At 53.0% G+C, this 18022-nt stretch overlaps 1 protein-coding gene and 2 long non-coding RNA genes across 16 annotated transcripts in view; 2 read left to right on the plus strand and 1 right to left on the minus strand.

The window, feature by feature from the left end:
• The first annotated feature begins 641 nt into the window (after positions 1 to 641).
• On the plus strand, positions 642 to 13352 carry LOC106557800. The gene is made up of 4 exons (XR_005378913.1): positions 642 to 1253; positions 5108 to 5230; positions 7737 to 7928; positions 10155 to 13352. It is a non-coding gene; the product is annotated as an uncharacterized LOC106557800 (long non-coding RNA).
• Positions 12638 to 15510, minus strand: LOC111092397. Its single transcript, XR_005378914.1, has 3 exons — positions 15169 to 15510; positions 13974 to 14060; positions 12638 to 13317 (listed from the first exon to the last, which is right to left on the minus strand). It is a non-coding gene; the product is annotated as an uncharacterized LOC111092397 (long non-coding RNA).
• Positions 15511 to 15868: 358 nt separating this feature from the next.
• Positions 15869 to 18022, plus strand: part of TRAF3IP1 (TRAF3 interacting protein 1) — a 57324-nt gene continuing 55170 nt past the window's right edge. For all 14 annotated transcript variants that reach the window (XR_005378915.1, XR_005378916.1, XM_038574356.1 and 11 more), the window contains exon 1: positions 15869 to 16019. Coding sequence is in view for 12 of the 14 variants with exons in the window: in XM_038574356.1 (XP_038430284.1) it covers positions 15897 to 16019 (123 nt within the window). In the remaining 2 variants the exon portion in view is untranslated. The remainder of the gene's footprint in view (positions 16020 to 18022) is intronic.

Consider the following 18022-nt stretch of genomic DNA (forward strand, 5'->3'; position numbering starts at 1 on the left):
GGAGGGAGGCTTAGGGTGGGGGTGCCAGGGACTTGGGGGAGAGATGGACTCCCTGGCATTGCCACCACCAGCACCTGGGAGCCCCCAGAAAGCCCGTGTGCTTGCCTCTGCACAGTGAGAGGCCACATCAGCGCCACCGAGCAGAGCAGATGGCAGGTGGTGGGGACAGACCCTGGGCCCCGCCGCAGAGTCAGTGGTCTGGACCAGCATCTTGGAATGAGCGCTCAAGGGAATTTGGAATTTGGCATACCTGTCCCTGGCATCAACTAGGACACTCCGCTGAGGCCATGAGACCCCGAGAGAGCTGGTGGGGATCCAAGGAGGCCCCCTGACATCATGCTCTGGACTCAGAAGGCAGTGGATGATTCAAGTTGGGCTCTGCTCCTCGGGAGGCAGGCTTGGGTGGGACAGTCACCCCAGATCCCTGCCTCAGGCAGGGAAGGGGAGCAGAGCACAGAGGACCTGCCCCTCTCCCAAGCTGTGTGGCTGTGGCCTGGGAACGGGGTGTATGGAGGAGGGAAAGGGGGGCCTGCCAAGCCCTGGCCTCCGGGGCCTGGCCGACCCACGGGGTGGGCCTATGGCAGCTATAGGTGGGGGGCTGTGGAGGGAGGGGGATGGTGAGGGGGAGGGGACCCGGGGAAGGCCGGGAGTCCCTAGGAGATTAGAGCCTGTCATTCCCCCTGTGATCCCACCCTGCAAAGCTTCTAGTGCCTCCGAAGCCCTCAGCAGATGGAGGAAGAGCGAGCACCCCACAGGCTGACAGTATCAAACTGGGATTCCATGGGGGGTGCTCGCAGCTTTGGGTCTGCCCTGTGAGCCCAGTCCTGGCCCAGCCTCTCCGCACCCTGTGTGAGTCCTTCAAACTGAACCGAGAATGAGGAATGAGGCCCTGTCCCCTCTGTTCCTTTCTGGGAGACCTCGGCCTGTGTGTTCCAGTCCACATGTGCCAGGTGGGGGCAGGGTCCCAGGCAGCCTGGGGCTCACTGGACCTCAGAGCCCGGGTAGCTGTCACCGCCACCCAGAAACGTCATTGTCATAAATGCTATTGGGTTCCTCCCACAAGTCCTGCGTGGGCACGGCAGGGCAAGCCTCCGACTTAGCCTGTGAAGGCAGGAGAGTGCCAGCCGGTCCGTTCCTCACGCTTTGCCCTCTTGTGGGCAAAGATCCCAGTGATGGTTGTTCACTCAGCCCGGCCTGAGAAGCCCTGTAGGCCGAGCGCGTGAACCTGCTGAATGTCTGCTCTGCAGCCATCGGTAAGCAGGGGCCCCGTGGAAATGCCTCCTCCTGCATTTTCTCCCCTTAACCGTCACTTTTGCTGCCCTGGTTTGCACCTCCGGATTACGGCATTTGTTCTCAAGCCTATCTTGAGGCTCTGTTTTCTAGGGAACCTATACTAAGATACCGGATACTGAGAATGGTTCTAGAAAGCAGACTCTCAGGGGCTCATTTTGGGCTAGAACCGTCTGCCCGTCTCAAATAGGGGCCCCATTCCTAGTGGTAAGTGGGACAGTACTAATCGGGGTTCAGCCTTGGACTGTTTTGAATGGATTTTGAGCTAAGAATGTGTTTTCAGTTTTTTTTTTATTATTTTTTTATTTGTTTTGTTTTCGGTTTTTAAAAAAAATTTATTAATTTGAAAGAGAAAGAGAGAGAGAGAATGCATGAGTAGGAGGCGAGGCAGAGGGAGAGGGAGAGGCAGAGGCAGACCCCCAGCTGAGCAAAGAGCCCAACGAGGGGCTCCATCCCAGGACCCTGAGATCATGACCTGAGCTGAAGGCAGATGCTTAACCCACTGAGCCACCCAGGCACCACTGTAAGAGTGGTTTTTACATTATTTAAAGCTTAAAGGGAGAAAAGAATGTCAAAGAGCAAGTTGTAGACATCATGTGAAGCCCACGAAACCTAAATTTTGTATTCTCCAGTCCTTTACAGAAAAAAATTTGCTGACCCCGGTAATAACCCACCAAGCAGTGGTGTATTTGCACTGCAGTTATGTAAATTTTCACCAGTGGCTAATCACAATGGGGCACAGCAGAGCGCCAGGCACCGAGGGACCAAGTGGATGTGGGATTTCGTGAGTCCCATGGTAATGATGCCGATTATGGAGAAGGGTGGCTCCCCATAGGGAGTGCTGGAGACCTTGAAAAACAAATGATAGGCTTAGGTCTGTTTCCTGCCAAACTCAGGCCAAGTCTGCAAGCCCAAGGGCCTCTATGGCAGCTCAGCAAATTCCCATCTCCCGTAGCCACCACATGGACTGTTGGAACTGTCTAGACGCTGAGGACAAGATTCACAGAGCTACAAAGCAGACCAAAGCCGCAGCCTTGACAGGTTCTCTGTACAAGGTCAGCGGGCAGACACGGAAGGCTCCTGGGCCGTGGATGTGGGCAGCTGGAGAGATGGACTGAGAATTTCAAAGTCCCAAGTTCCCAGGAACCTCTTAGGTGGCAGAGGTAGTGCCTTCTACCTTCCAGAGAATGGGTCGTCCTTGCTAGATACCTCACCTGGACCAGGTGCCTTGCAAAATGATGCTTGCTCCCAAGACCTGCCCTCCACACTCACCCCTACCCCCCCCCCCCCCGACTGCCTTTGATTCCAAGCCTATAAAGAAGGTCACATGTCAGCAGAGCTAGAGGAGGATTCACTGGCTTAGGGGCACTCTTCCGTGATGTAGAACTCAGGGTTACAGCAAGGACACCAGGAACTGGTTCTAATAATTTCCCAGGATGACTCCAGCAACATGCTAGTAAAAGTTTAACAGCTGACTCTCTGAAGGGGGAAGATTTTGTAGCACTTGCCAAGTTTTCTGCTGTAAATACCCAAACTGTGGCCAATTCCAAGCTACCAACGTGACTCTGTTATGAAAGAGGCAATGCCTACAAGGGCCAAATGCGTGAGGAGAGGAGGCCCGCCTCGCCTCACCCCGGGTCCAGTCCAACGTGGCCAACTCAGCATTGCTTTAGGAAACAGTTTGGATTTGCTCAGTTACAAGGAGAGCTCGACACCTACAAGACTATTTTTCCAAACCATTTAGACGATTCCAAAAGGGCCTGTTGTTACCAAATAATCTCCCTGAGGTTTCCATTGTAAGAGTATTCCTCAGTCTTCAAGACCTCTGGCTTCTTGCGTGAGGAGTCTGTGATGGATTTGTGACAGTGGCTCTCAGGACGTTGTTTGTGGCAGAGACAGACCAGTCCTCAGACCACGTGCTCCTGCTCTTCGAGGGCATAAAATCTGCTGTCAGCAGGAAGGAGGCTACTCAAGTTTCCTTCCCATGACTGATGGCCCCGGTCACTCAAATGCTGGTATGCCATGAGGGCTCCAGTGAGGGACTGATGGCTGCCAGGCATCCCTGTTTCTTCCTTCCAGAATGATCTGGCCCTCCAGACATTTCTTGTCTGAGCCTGGGGAGCCAGGAATCTGGGCGGACCTTGGCGTTCCAGCCCCAAACCACTTCCAGCCCTCAGGGTCACAGGCCAGGAGGAGGTCACGGAAAGTCTCAGTTCCTGACAGCTTGTTCTGTGACAGTCGGGAGGGTAAGCTTGGCTAGTGGCTGAGCCAGAGACCCCCCCCCCCCGCCACTGGAGCTCAAATATTGACCCCAGAGACCCAGATTTGCAATTTATGACAAGAAAATGGACCTCCTTTGTAGATGAGGATCATAACCTGGCAGTCTCTGGTTTTTTTTTTTGGGGGGGGGGAGCTTTTTTATGCAAATGTGTACACAACAGAGAAACAAAAGGGAACGTCCAAACCCTCACAGTGATTTTTCCCTGGGTTGTGGAACACGAATGATGTTGGTTTTATTCTTTCTGTTTTTCAGTGCCCTTCCTGTAGTCCGCAAGGAGTACTTAACATGTTATATATGTATATGTGTGTAGGTCATAAGTTCTATGTAACCTGCCTTTATATATTATAATAAGCATTTCCTAATTAGAAAGATATAGTTTCAGATTTTATAAACTACCTAGTATAAAATAAAAAATTAATTTTGAGTAGGATGTTTAGTATCAGATTAAACTGGCTTGCTTTGTGATCAGGGTTATACTCATAGGGATGAAGAGCAAGGACCTGAGCAATGAAAAAGCAAAAACACTGGATTTTTCTCCTTGCAAAGGTATTATTTTTGTCTGATTTCATTCCCCAGCATTTGTCTTCAATAATCGGGTAAATATGAGTTGTGCACTATTTTGAACAACCACTGCCGGGGATTTACCAAGCTTATATTTGTGGTCCAAATTTTTGCAAAAATGTGAACAACTTAAATAGTCCACAGAGCAAAAGTCAGACAGCGAAACAATAAACAAACTGCAGAAAACAATCTGACGATGCACACCAGGCACAGCTGTGAGTGCAGCAAACGAGCAGCCGTGAGCTCTCGGGGATTGAGACGTACTGTGCGACTGCACATGTCGGATCTTTGGAGGCTTTTAGGAGTCATGGCAAGACATGGCAAGATGCTACAGACAGATAAAAAAATAAAATGATGGGCATGGATATACCTGTGAAGTCAAAATAAAGCTCACACAGTAATATTCCAAAAGACGAAGCAGAATTTGTGCTTTTTTTGGGGGGGAGAGGGGTATGTATCTTGCATGTCTGACCATATAAAACATGCATGCCAATGGAGACCGACCCTGGGCCTGGGAGGGAATACATAAAAGTGATTTATTTCTGTTGGGGCAGATGCAGTGAAAGGGTTTTCCAAGCCCTGCATGCGGCCTTCCTGTTTCACTGGTACAAATAATCCCGGGTTCGGGGTTACTAATTTCTGCACGCTATTTCTCACGTGGATTTAGACACAAACAGCCTTCTAAGGATGTTGGCTTAAAGGCCCTGCCAAGAGATTGGGTGTGGGCGGTGTGGAGGAGACCCTGGGGGGTGGGGTGGGCAGGCTCACTTGGTCCCACCTGGACCGGGGGTCCCTGCAGGTGCCAGGGCTGGAATGTGGGGCTGCCCTGCTCTTCCATCAGTGAAGATGAGACAGGACCCTCGGGGTCATCTGGGTGAGGACGCGGGGCCTTAAACAGCACCCCCAGCCAGCAGAGGGTGGGGACTGCTCAGTGTCGAGGCAGTCACCTGATGAGACAAGTCTCCCCCATCCCAGGTGCCCGAGACCGGACCACTGTGCATCCTTGTCTCCCACTCCGGACCCCAGCTTCCCGTTCTCGCCCTCCTCTCTGTCCTTGCTCAAGACTCCAGACTTCTCAAACTCAGAACGCGTCATCTGGTGAGGCAACTTTTGATGACATCCATGCCAGGATAGCAGAGGCTTTTTAAGTCTTAGGTACTAAACCTGGGCTCTAGGTTTAGAAGGTCTCCAAATATGTTTGAAAGTCACTCAAGATAAGAATTATTTCTTCCGTTTCCAAGGATGAGCTTCCAAGCTATCCAATGGTGGGTTTTTTTTTTTTTTTTTCCCTTAACTCCTTTTTTCTCCCTCCTCAATATTCGCGTTATCAAGATTTTGGGTCACATATATATAACTCCAGAGATGAGCTGCCCTGGAAGCTGCCCTTTGAGGGCAGGAAAGGACCTGACTGCGGGCTTGTAGGTGGAGCTCCTACGATTGCAGGCGGTCCCTCCAGGTCTTTGAAGGGTGCTCAGGCCCAGGCCACATGGTGCTTGCAAGAGCCATGTCTGTCCCTGGTGGCTCTGGGCCTCCCGCTGCATGGCCCGGTGTGAGTGTTCAGTGTGTGTGTATGTGTGTGGGGTACTTATCCCTGGGGACCAACATCTTTCATCAGCATCAAAAGATTGACCCATTTTCAGCAACCGCCTTCTTGCGGCCAGTGAAACTTTTGTTCAGTTTGTATAGGAGACCTGAAATATGTCTCCAGTTGACAATGGTTGTGTTTAAGAGAAGTGGCATGGGCTCAGCAGGTGGGAAGGAAGCTCAGCCCTCGTTCTTCTGTGAAATCTCACCTCTTTTCTTTCTGGAAAATTTTGAAGACTCTGGCTTCCCCTTTCTGAGCTACAGCCTGAACCTGTCTTCAGGCACAAAGTCAACAGTGGACATGGGAATACCCTGAGAGCACAGCCCCCAGTTGCTAACTGGGATTCAGAGCTGGCTGTCGGGCACCATGGGGTCACCGACTCAGCGCTTGCACGCAGCCAAGCCCCACGTTCGCAAAGAGAGTTTCAGGCAAAGACAAGCCTCGTGCGCTCAGCCTTTGTCGGGAGCCTACTAGGTCCCAGCAAGTTGAATTGTTTTGGGTTTGTTTGTAAAATGTCACTGCACTTACAGTAAAAGTAATTGTTTTAATCTCAAAATATTCCAAGGTCCTCTTGCAGGCGGGCCCCGGAGTCCCAGGGTTGGGCCCGGCCCGTTCTTTTCTTCCAGATACTGCCATTATGCCTAGTATTACCTGTCTTACATTTACTGCAATTGCTGGGCACACATACAATTGATCTGTTTGGATTGAACAAAGTGGATGTAAGAGAACTAACGTCGACATTGTTGGCTAAATGTTGGCTTTCCGAGACAGCACATCATGCCTGGGCCTCTGTCTCAGTAAGGACCCAGAGATGGGCATGTCCTTCCTCTTGCAGGGTCATCTAAGGGGAAATATTCTAATTGGTTAAGAGCCAGGACCTTCAAGGTAGTCCTGTATGGACGCAGAGAGCCAACCCTGGCGCGAACCCCATCCCAGTCCTGTTGTTGACTAGGTGCATGATGCTGGGTGAGTTCCTGAGCCTCAGTGTTCTCTTCTGTAGACTAGCTGGAGCGGTGGGACTCTCCTGGGGATTGTTTTTAATTGATTGTTACTGTTTAAAGATTATTTATTTATTTATTTATTTATTCATGAGACACAGAGAGAGGCAGAGACACAGGCAGAGGGAGAAGCTGACACCCTGCGGGGAGCCCGATGTGGGACTCGATCCCAGGACCCTGGGATCAGGATTCGAGCCAAAGGCAGATGCTCAATCACTGAGCTCCCAAGGTGCCCCTGATTATTATTATTTAAGGACTTTATTTATTTGAGAGAGAGAGAGGGAGGGAGGGAGGGAGAAATACAGAGAGAGAGAGAGAGAGAGCACGAACTGGAGAAGGGGCAAAAGGGAGGGAGAAGTATACTCGGAGCTGAGCAGGGAGCCCAACCATGTGGGTCTCTATCCCAGGACCCCGAAATCATGCCTTGAGCGGAAATCAAGAGTGAGATGCTTAACCGACTGAGCCGCCCAGGGGTCCCCCGAGGGTTGTTTTCTAAAAATTAAAATTTAAGTTGTGGTAAAATATGCCTAAAGTAGACATTACCATCATGCATGTTTTTAGGCGTGCAGCTCCAGAGCACTGAGTGCCTTCACCCCGTTGTGCAAGCAATCTCCAGGACTGGTTTCACGCGGCAAGATCCAAACCCAGCCCACTGAGCACTAGCTCCCCGTCGCCCCCTGCCCCGCGGTGGCCTCTCGTCTGTGGCCGGAGGTCTGTGACTTCCACGCTAGGGCCTCATATCCGTGGAATCCTACAGTATTTGCCTTCTTGTGACCAGTTTATTTCACGGGGCCTAGTGTCCTCAAGGCTCATCCAGGCCATAGTGCAAGGTGGAGCCCTCCCCCCGCGGGCCCCCCAAGGCCTGCAAGGCTGCACCCCTGGCCCACACTCCCTCCTTTCCCTTGGCCAGTTAGGTTGCTCTCTGATCCCCCAAACTTCCCCGAGTTGAGAATTGGGGCCCCACCTCCCCTGCAGTTGATTTTCTGAACTTCGGCCACAAGAGTTAAGATTTTCTTTGCAGGCTGCCAGGGAGGCCCCCCTGCCCACCGTCAGCCTCCCCTGGGCCTCCATGGATTTGTGCACCCCGCGACCCTACAACAACCCTCTGAGCCCCGGATCCTGTCAGCAGCCTGCGGTGGCGCCCCTGCTGGACGGCTGTGTGACCGCAGCACCGGGGGCTCGTGCTCCCTCTCACCCCACTCCGAGGCTTCAGGTCAGCTGTGAGTGTGTGTGGGGTGTGGTGGGGTGGGGGCCTTCAGCTCCACAGCCTCAGTTTACCTGCTGCCTCCTCAGGCTGCTCCTGAAAGCAGCTCTCTTAGCCGGAGGCCCACGGGAATGTGGGCTGCCTGTGGGGGGCAGGAGGTGAGGCAGGCCCCCTCCCTCGGTGGGGGTAACACTTCCTCCTTCGGGCTTATGTGGCTGAGGTTCATCCGTGCCCTGAGACGGAGGATGAGCGGGCTCCCTCTTCCCGGAGCCCGTGTCCTGGCGGGGAGGGGACTTGCACAGCCAGTCCCTCAATCCTCATTGGGTCGCGGCGGGTGGAAGCCTGATGGAGGCCCCAGAGGAGGGGCCCAGGAGTGGACAGGAGTCAACAGCAGGGCGGCAGGTGCGCTGGTTCAGGGGGGACATTCAGATTCTCCTCCCTGAGGGCCCGGCACTGTGGGAAAGGGCACCTGCAGGGGGGCCTGGGCTCGGGGAGGTGGGGTGAGCGGCTCCGGGCCCGCTGAGCTTCTGCAGGGTTGGGCACCTGCCCAGGTGGGACCCTCCCTTCCCTGCTCCGGCGGACACCTGCTCCTGCCGAAAGCTCCAAGTCCACACGTGTGCTTTGTCCTCATTTGCTTTTGGAAAAGAGTCCCATCCTTCACACTTTCCTGGTGGGGTAACAGGGCTGTAGAGGTCAGAACCCACCCAGTTTGCGTGGCTGGTTACGGTCAAGGCCGCTCCAGGTGCTGGCTACCCTTCACCACAGCACCTTCACAGGTAAACTTGTCTTGTAAATGATCCCATTAGAAACACGTATACACAAATGGGGTGCAAACGGGCACCTGGGACACAGCTTACCAACACGGTTTGTCCATACCATGGTTTTCCCTCAGTTGGGGAATTCTCCTCTGACAACTTTTAACTTTTTTTTTTTTTAAGATTTTATTCATTTATTCATAAGAGACACAGAGAGAGAGGCAGAGACACAGGCAGAGGGAGAAGCAGGCTCCATGCAGGGAGCCCGATGTGGAACTTGATCCCGGGATCTGGAATCATGACCTGAGCCAAAGGCAGATGCTCAACTGCTGAGCCACCCAGGCGTCCCTTAACTTTTGTTTTTGATTTAAAAGTTCTTATTTATTGAGAAATGCATCTATATTATAAGGAGGATAGGGAAGCAGAAGAATATCCCACTATCCCAACTCCTGGATAGTCTCTGAAATCCTTGAAATTGATGGATGTATTTACACACACGCACACTCACACACATAGACATTTAACATTGCTGAGATCCCATTGTTTATATAACATTAGACTTTAATTTTTTCATTTAAAATTTTAGTATTGACAAACCATATTATTATTATTATTTTTAATATTTTTTTTAATTTTTATTTATTTATGATAGTCACATAGAGAGAAAGAGAGGCAGAGACACAGGCAGAGAGAAGCAGGCTCCATGCACCGGGAGCCTGACGTGGGAATCGATCCCGGGTCTCCAGGATCGCGCCCTGGGCCAAAGGCAGGCGCCAAACCGCTGCGCCACCCAGGGATCCCTGACAAACCATATTATTAAGAGTCCTTTGGGAAGACCAATTTTTTAAAAAAGATTTGTAGTTATTTATTCACAACAAAGAGAGGGAGGCAGAGACACAGGCAGAGGGAGAAGCTAGATCCCTGAGGGGAGCCCGACGTGGGACTCGATCCCAGGACCCCAGGATCATGCCCTGAGGTGAAGGCAGATGCTCCTCCACTGAGCCTCCCAGGCGCCCCTGGAAAGAGCAGTTTTAATAAGAGTGTGGTCTGTTCAGCATCTAGTAAATAGTTACCGAGTGCCCGTATGTGTTGAAGGTATCAGGGATTCAGGGGTGAGCAAATCAAACAGGCCCCTCTACTCGCTGAACTCACTTTCTGGAGTGATTGGGGTCGGGGAAGAAAAGGGCAAACAAAAACAAAAGGGCACATATGAATAAAAAGCAGTTTCACAGTGTTAAGTACTTTAAAGGAAATAAGGTAAAATGACATGCTGGAGAATTCAGATGTGCTCTATTTTTGATATTTCTGAGATGTCCCATGTGAGCTGAGACTCAAATAATGGCAAGGATCCAGCTATATGAAGATCTGGGTGAAACGTGTTACTGTTATTCAGTTAAAGGGACCTGCAAGTGCAAAGGTCCTGAGGCAGAAACGATCTTAGCAAGCTTAGGAAGAAGGTTTGGTCTTCTTTTTCCCCCAGGCTCCGTTGGAGAGGAGGGAGCAAGGTCTTCCACGCAAATCCGTCAGGCTCCACAAAGCGGGGGCCGGTCACCTTCCAGCTTAGACGGGGCAGCGCACAGCAGGGCACTTGATGGCCACGCAAACTGATGCCTTCCTTCTGAGCCTGCCAGGGAGTTCGGTGTTGGATCCCCGGCCGATGAGGCTGTGTCCTGCAGGCTGACCCACATTCGGGCTCCCAGGCCTTTGTCTCTGGGATCGTCTGCCTCTCAGGGGAGGGGAGGCAGGGTCTGGGAGCCCCTTGCTTTGTGGAGCTCTCTCTCCTGGGGTGAGTCATGGCCACTGTCGTCTCCTCCATTCATTTGGAAGCTGCTTATTTCAAGTGCATCTCCTGCCAGCTCTTTATGTCTCAAATGCTCTCTGTGCCGTGATTTCCTATAGTTATATAATCACTTCTCTGTTGTCATGAATGACTTTTTCCTGTTCTTTTTTCCTCTGAGCCTCACACGACTCTGAGGTGCTTGAGGGTAGTTCAGCCGCCGGCCCGGCCCCCGCACCGCCAGCCCCCGGAACTGGAGGCTCCCCGCCGGCCTCTGGGCCCCTCCTCCCCACTCTCCTCAGGTGGTTCCACGTCTCTTTCTCGGAGTCTGGACTCCTTGGCTGGGTCTTGTCGGGCCCCGCACACCTGCCCCGGTGTCCCTGTGGAGGGCAGCGTGGAGGCCTCAGGAGGATTCATTTTGTGACCGGGATCGTGTCCCCAGAGGCTGCCGCCCATACCCTGTGGCCTGCTTCCCTCACACAGGCTCGGAGTGGGGCCTGGGGGCTCTGCTTCCTTGTCCCCATCCTCTCAGAGACCCTCTCTCATGGCCCTTGGTCCCAAAGGCAGCAGCAAGGCCTACACAGGGCCTCCTTGGCCTAGATGGCTCCCCTGCTCCCTGCCGGCTGTGGGAGAGGCCAGCATCAGGTTTTCCCCTCATGTGGCACTGGCTGGTGCTCAGTGGACCCTCAGGGCCAGAGGGCTCTCTGCGGCCACACCCCCGTCCCCGCTGCTCTGGGCAACCCACCCTCATAGACAAGCCATTGCTGCTCCCACCCGTCCCAAGGCCCTGGGCCCGGAGGAGGAGTCTATCTAGTGTGAACTTTTGAGGCAGGGGTCTGGGCAGTGCTGTCAGGGAAGGCAGGGCACATGAGGACACAGACGAGGGTCGGTGACCTCCCTGAGCCCCCCCCCCCCACTTATTCAGGCCAGCCCAGCCAGAAGTGGGTACTCCTCCCAGGAGCCCCCGTGCTCCCAGCTCAGCCTCAGAGAGCCTATCAGGGAAGGCATCCGGGCAGGACACTCCAGCTGTCAGGCGCTAAGGCTTCGTGGGTCCCACCTGGCGGTCCTGCTGCCCCCTCTCTCTTTAACAGCTGCAGGGCCAGAAGCTGGTGCATCTTTGTCTAAAGGCTTAATCATCCTCTTCAGAGCTTTGGGCCAGCCTTTGTGAGCCAAGGGCTGAGCTGTGAAGATGGACACAGTGTCGCTATGTCCATCCCCCAGGTAGAAGACTTTCTGGGAAGCCGGTGGAGGCGCCGGGCAGCGGCAGAGAGGGGAAGAGAGGGGGCTAACCTGCTCTTCACGTGAACATGAAGTATTGGTGGCAGTGTGGGCAAGGATGTTCAGAAACGATGATGTACTTGGGAAACTATTCTTCTTCAAGGAGTTGGATGAACTTTTTGAGAACATTTGTTCTTGGGAAGCAGAATGTGTATGTGTGTGATAAAGATAAACATGTGGACAATCAGGAGAACATTGGAGATCTGGGAGCCCCGGAAGGAGACTGAGTCATAGTGTCCATCACCACCCTGGACTATTCCAAGGGGCTGAACGGCCAAACGTCCCAGGGGATTGTCCCACCCCCTCCTTGGGATGAGTCTGGAATGGAACACCCAGTGCTGAAAGGAAGGGGGGTACATGGGATGATACACATGTAGATGGTGGGGATTCTAGAAAGTCAGGGAGATTTGACAAGGCAGGGGTCAGAAGTGCTCTGGCCATGGGGGTAGATCCAGACTTGGAAGCTGGGGAGCAGGGTTAGTAACTGAGGCTACCCAGGAGGGAACACTTCTGAGGGTGCAATTTTCTGGGTGCTTTTCCTCCCATGGACCATGGAATAGCTCTATATAGTGAGTGTTGTCAAATTCCTCCCCCTTAATTTCTCAGGAAAGTCTCAGACAGACAGCCTATCTGCCTGGCAGGGTATGGGCAAGAGCGAGGTTGGCACCGCTGAGAGGAAGTGAGCCCTGGTGGCTCACCTGACCTCTGTCTGGGTGGCCAAAGCTCATGCAGTGCAGGATGCAACTAGCAGCAGGGACAGTGATGTTCTCAGGTGCAGGGGATTGCAGACGATGACATGGACGTTGCTTACTAGGAGGTACCTAGTTCTCCATGAATTCCCCAGCACCAGGCAGTACTCGGCACTGCTAGCCTTAAAAATAAAACTGTCTGTTATTTTAGTGGCAAAAATGGGTTTATTCTGGAATAACAGAGAATTCAAGGACAAGCAAGCTCCAGCAATACCATAGGCAAGTCCCTAGAACAAAGGAGAGAGATTCTTTTCTATAGAGGAAAGAGGGAATTGGGGGGCTGTTATTTATTATTTTTTAAGATTTTATTTATTTATTCATGAGAGACACAGAGGCACAGACAGAGGGAAAAGGTTCCTCGCAGGGAGCCTGATGCGGGACCTGATCCCAGGACTCTGGGATGGGGCCCTGAGCTGAAGGTAGACGCTCAACCGCTGAGCCACCCAGGCATCCCTGGGAGCTGTTATAAACAAAACGTCCATTGAAGGAAATTGGGAGCTGGAAGTGCTTCTCACGGGCTGAGCTGTGACTGTCTTTGGTTGGCTGGGCTGTCTCCTGGCGGGGAGGAAACCTTTCTTCTTGCACTGGGTGGATAAAATAATATCCGCGTGCAAGGTCCCTCTGTTCCTGTTGGATCTGCAGTTGATAACCAGTGCTGGGAATGCGAGCTCCTCCTGCTGGCCTCCTGACTCTATTGTAGGCGATGTTTCCTTTTATTAGTTTTCACAGCACACAGCAGGGATTCACTGAACGTGCCTGGACACTTCTTTATGAGCTATCTTCACCGAACACAGTGAATATCCAAATCGTACATGAAAACAGTTCAAATTCACACATCACTAGAGAAATGCAAATTAAAACCATAATAAGATATTATACCAGAATATACTAGAATATACAGAATATACTAGAATATACAGAATATACTAGAATGACTGCAGCTAAAAAGAATGACCTAAAAAAAGAAAAAGAAAAAGAAAAGAAAAGAAAAAAGACTGACCTATCAGGTCTTGGCATGCATATGAAGCAACTGGAAATCACATACATTGCTGGTAGGAATGAAAGATGATACCACCAGTTTGAAAATCTGGTAGCATCTTGTAAAATCAAACATATTCTTAACATACGACCTGAAAATTCCACTCCTGGGTATTCATTCAAGAGAAAGTGAGTAAGGGACAGGCAGGGCTAGGTAGGGAGAGATGGGTAGAGGGCAGTGCACCCAGGCTGACAGAAATCCCAAATGTGGAAAAATGCATAAGGAACCAGAGATAAGAGAACCTAACCAGACCACCTCATTTGCCTTAAATGTCAGAGACAAGTTATTTTTATGATAGTTACAGATTGACCACTAAAAGCTACCAAATTCAAAGGAGGGGTAAACGTGGTGCTATCAGTGGTAGAGATGTCAAGAAGATTCAAGTTCCCTGGTCAGTTTTCAATAAAACACCTCAGGAACTCTCTCACTCTAGAGAGCTTTGCTTTCTGTTCTTACCTTAACTTAATAAACTTTCACTTCCCTTCACCCTTTTGTGTCCATGAGATTCACTCTTCGACTCCTTGAGACAAGAACCCTGCAGCCCTGCAACAAAAGGAAAACTATGTTTGCACAAAGACCTGTATGTGAATGCTCTTAGCAGTGTTATTCATAAATAATCAAAACCCAAAAGCAATCGAAATATTGATAAACTGGTAAATGGATAAACAAATTATACTATAGAATACTACACAGCTACAAAAAGGAATGCCATATTCATGTAGGTAGCAGCACAGATGAATTTCAAAATCATTATAAGAGAAAGAATTAAACACAAGAGACTATGGACTGTATGATTCCATTTATATGAAACTCTGGAAAAGGCAAAATTATAATGACAGAAAGTGTATCACTGGTTGCCTGGGGCTGGGGTGGCGGAGGAGACAGATTGCAAATGAGCAAGAGGAAATATTTTAGGGAGCGTGAACTATTCTGTGTCATGATTGTGGTGGCAGTAAATAAATGCATCAACCAGTATACTTAAAATAGGTGATGCTTATTGCACATAAATAATAATCAAATATAAAATTTAATTTAAGAAGTCCCACACCTAGGGATCCCTGGGTGGTGCAGCGGTTTAGCGCCTGCCTTTGGCCCAGGGTGGGATCCTGGAGACCCGGGATCGAATCCCACATCGGGCTCCCGGTGCATGGAGCCTGCTTCTCCCTCTGCCTATGTCTCTGCCTCTCTCTCTCTCTCTCTCTCTCTGTGTGACTATCACAAATAAATAAAAATTAAAAAAAAAGAAGTCCCACACCTAGATACACCATGGGCAAATTCATAAAAACCAATGATAAGAGAAAATCTTGAAGGCAGCCAGATACATAGAACAGAGGACTAGAGCTGACTTTGTGCAATCCAGACGCCAGTGGAATAAAATCCATGAAGTACTGGGGAAAAAAAAGAGTTAACTCAGCTTGCATACTCCGTGAAACAATCTTTCAAATGTGAAAGTGTGATAAATGCTTTCAGACAAAGGGAAGGTGACAGCACGCCTTGCCAGCTGACCTTTGCAAAAAGAAATAGTAAAGGAAGTTCTTCAGACAGGAGGAACGTGATGCCCCATGGAAATTCAAGTCCATGCAAAGAATGAAGAGCATTGAAAATGGAAAAAAAAAATAAATGTAAATGAAAGTTATAAAGATACTCTTACAAGAACGCGAGAGGATGAAAGAGGTCAAAAGGTGCAAATTTCCAGTTGTAGGAAGTCGCGGAACAGGATGCACAGCATGGCGACTATGGCCAACAACATTGTGTTACATATTGGAAGTTGCTAAAGAGCACATCTTAAAGGTTCTCATCACAATAAAAACTTTTAGCAACTATGGTGGCGGGTATCTAGTAGACTTGTTGCGCTCATCGTTTTGCAGGATATACAAATGTCGAAAGCTAATGTTCTATATGTCCATTACGTGTCAATAAAAAAAAAAGCTTTAAAACTGTAGCTGCCAAGTGCATCTTTTCGTTAGAATTGGACTAGAAACATCACAAAGCCCGCGGGCTGCTCATCACAAAGCCCGCGGGCTGCTGGCGGGCCCCCCGCGGATGGAGCCGGGGCGTGGCTTGTCCTGGTTGCTAGGCGCCCGCGGCACGTGTGGTCCAGCGCTCTCCCAGCAGGCGCCGCGCGCAGGGGCGGGGCGGGGCGGGGCCGCGCGGCGCGTCCGTTGCTAGGGCCGCGCCGCCCTGACGACGGCGCCCTCCGCCCCGCGCACGCGCCGTGGCCGGCCGCCGGTGCACTGTGGGATGGGAGCCCGAGCGGCGCGGCGGGGCCGGAGCGGGCGGCGGCGGCGGGGCCGGCGGCGTCCCGGGAGCGCGGCTTAGGCTCGGCCGGCGGGGGCGCGGGGGCGCGGGGGGGCGCGGGGGGGCGCGGGCGGCGCCGCCATGAACGCCGCGGTGGTGAGGCGGACGCAGGAGGCCCTGGGGAAGGTGATCCGGAGGCCGCCGCTGACGGAGAAGCTGCTGAGCAAGCCCCCGTTCCGCTACCTGCACGACATCATCACGGAGGTGGGCGGGCCGGGTCGGGGTGCGGGCTGGGGTCCGACGCGGACGTCGCGGGCCCCGGGGCGGGCCTGGGGTCGGGGCCCAGGAGATGGTCGGGGCCCAGGTGGTGGTCGGGCCCAGGTGATGGTCGGGCCCAGGTGGTGGTCGGGGCCCAGGAGATGATCGGGGCCCAGGTGGTGGTCGGGGCCCAGGTGGTGGTCGGGCCCAGGTGCAGGGCTCAGGCCCAGCCAGATGCAGGACCAGGTAGAGGTCGGGGCCCAGGTGATGGTCGGGGTCCAGGAGATGGTCGGGGCCCAGGTGATGGTCGTGGCCCAGGTGAGGGGCTCAGGCCCAGCCAGGTGCAGGACCAGGTAGAGGTCAGGGCCCAGGTGATGGTCGGGGCCCAGGTGCGGGGCTCAGGCCCAGCCAGGTGCAGGACCAGGTAGAGGTCGGGGCCCAGGTGATGGTCGGGACTTAGGAGATGGTCAGGGCCCAGGTGATGGTCGGGACCCAGGTGCAGGGCTCAGGCCCAGCCAGGTGCAGGACCAGATAGAGGTTGGGGCCCAGGGTGATGGGTGGGGCTCAGGAGATGGTCAGGGCCCAGGTGATGGTTGAGGCCCAGGACATGGGGCCCAGGTATTGGTCGGGGCCCAGGTGCAGGGCTCAGGCCCAGCCAGGTGCAGGACCAGGTAGAGGTCAGGGCTCAGGTGATGGTCTGGGCCCAGGTGCGGAGCTCAGGCCCTGCCAGGTGCAGGACCAGGTAGAGGTCGGGGCCCAGGTGATGGTCGGGACTCAGGAGATGGTCAGGGCCCAGGTGATGGTCGTGGCCCAGGTGAGGGGCTCAGGCCCAGCCAGGTGCAGGACCAGGTAGAGGTCGGGGCCCAGGTGATGGTCGGGACTTAGGAGATGGTCAGGGCCCAGGTGATGGTCGGGGCCCAGGACATGGGGCCCAGGTATTGGTCGGGGCCCAGGTGCAGGGCTCAGGCCCAGCCAGGTACAGGACCAGGTAGAGGTCGGGGCCCAGGTGATGGTCGGGACTCAGGAGATGGTCAGGGCCCAGGTGATGGTCGTGGCCCAGGTGAGGGGCTCAGGCCCGGCCAGGTGCAGGACCAGGTAGAGGTCGGGGCCCAGGTGATGGTCAGGGCCCAGGTGATGGTCGGGGCCCAGGAGATGGTCAGGGCCCAGGTGATGGTCGGGGCCCAGGTGTGGGGCTTAGGCCCGGCCAGGTCCGGGACCAGGTAGAGGTCGGGGCCGGAATCAGGGCTGGTGTCAGAGTCTGACCTCCCATAGCCTAACGCAGCCCTTGGGCCCAAGGTGGTGGTCCCCTTGCTCGGAGGTCCCCCTGCATGGGGCTCCTTGTCCTCGCCGCCGCTCCCCTCCCCCTGGGCCACCTCCTCCGGCCCCTCCGGGACCATTCTTTCTTTCCCGACTCCCCCAGTATCTGTTAGAACTCTTCCACCCTGCCTGGCAGTCGTTTCTATGACACCCCCCTCCCCCCCGCCACTGTCAGTGTCAAGCCCATTAAAGGGGATCAGAAATGGTTGGAGAATTCTTCTTTTTCTTTTTTTTTTTTTTAAGTCCTCATGTCCCCCAAGCTTATGCCCACGCGAGTCTGCACCACATTTTGGATGCTTCATAAAGTACCTGTGGGTAAATTTATTGAAAGTGGTTGTAGTGGGACCCAAAAGGGGAAACTATCAAAGAGCAGGTTGGTATTGGCGGGTGAAGTTGCACAGCCTGACCTCCGTTGAGATTGGTTGTCTGTGGCTTTTCCCCAGGGGGTGAATTGCCTTGTGATGGAGACCGTACTTGTTTGTTGCCATATCCTGGGTGAGCTGACCTGGGAAGATACACGGAAGGTGCAGCACTAACATTCGTTGTTGATTGAGGCCGGCTAGGCTCCTGGTAACTCATTTCCATGGTGCCCCTAAGAAGGGTATTGAACTCAGGAACTTGGGCGTGGGCTTTGGGAGTTAGGAATCAGGTGGAACTTGCAGACTTCTTGGGGATCCCGGGGTGGCGCAGCA

Source organism: Canis lupus, chromosome 25 (assembly GCF_011100685.1).
Source record: "Canis lupus familiaris isolate Mischka breed German Shepherd chromosome 25, alternate assembly UU_Cfam_GSD_1.0, whole genome shotgun sequence".
Lineage (NCBI taxonomy): Eukaryota > Metazoa > Chordata > Mammalia > Carnivora > Canidae > Canis > Canis lupus.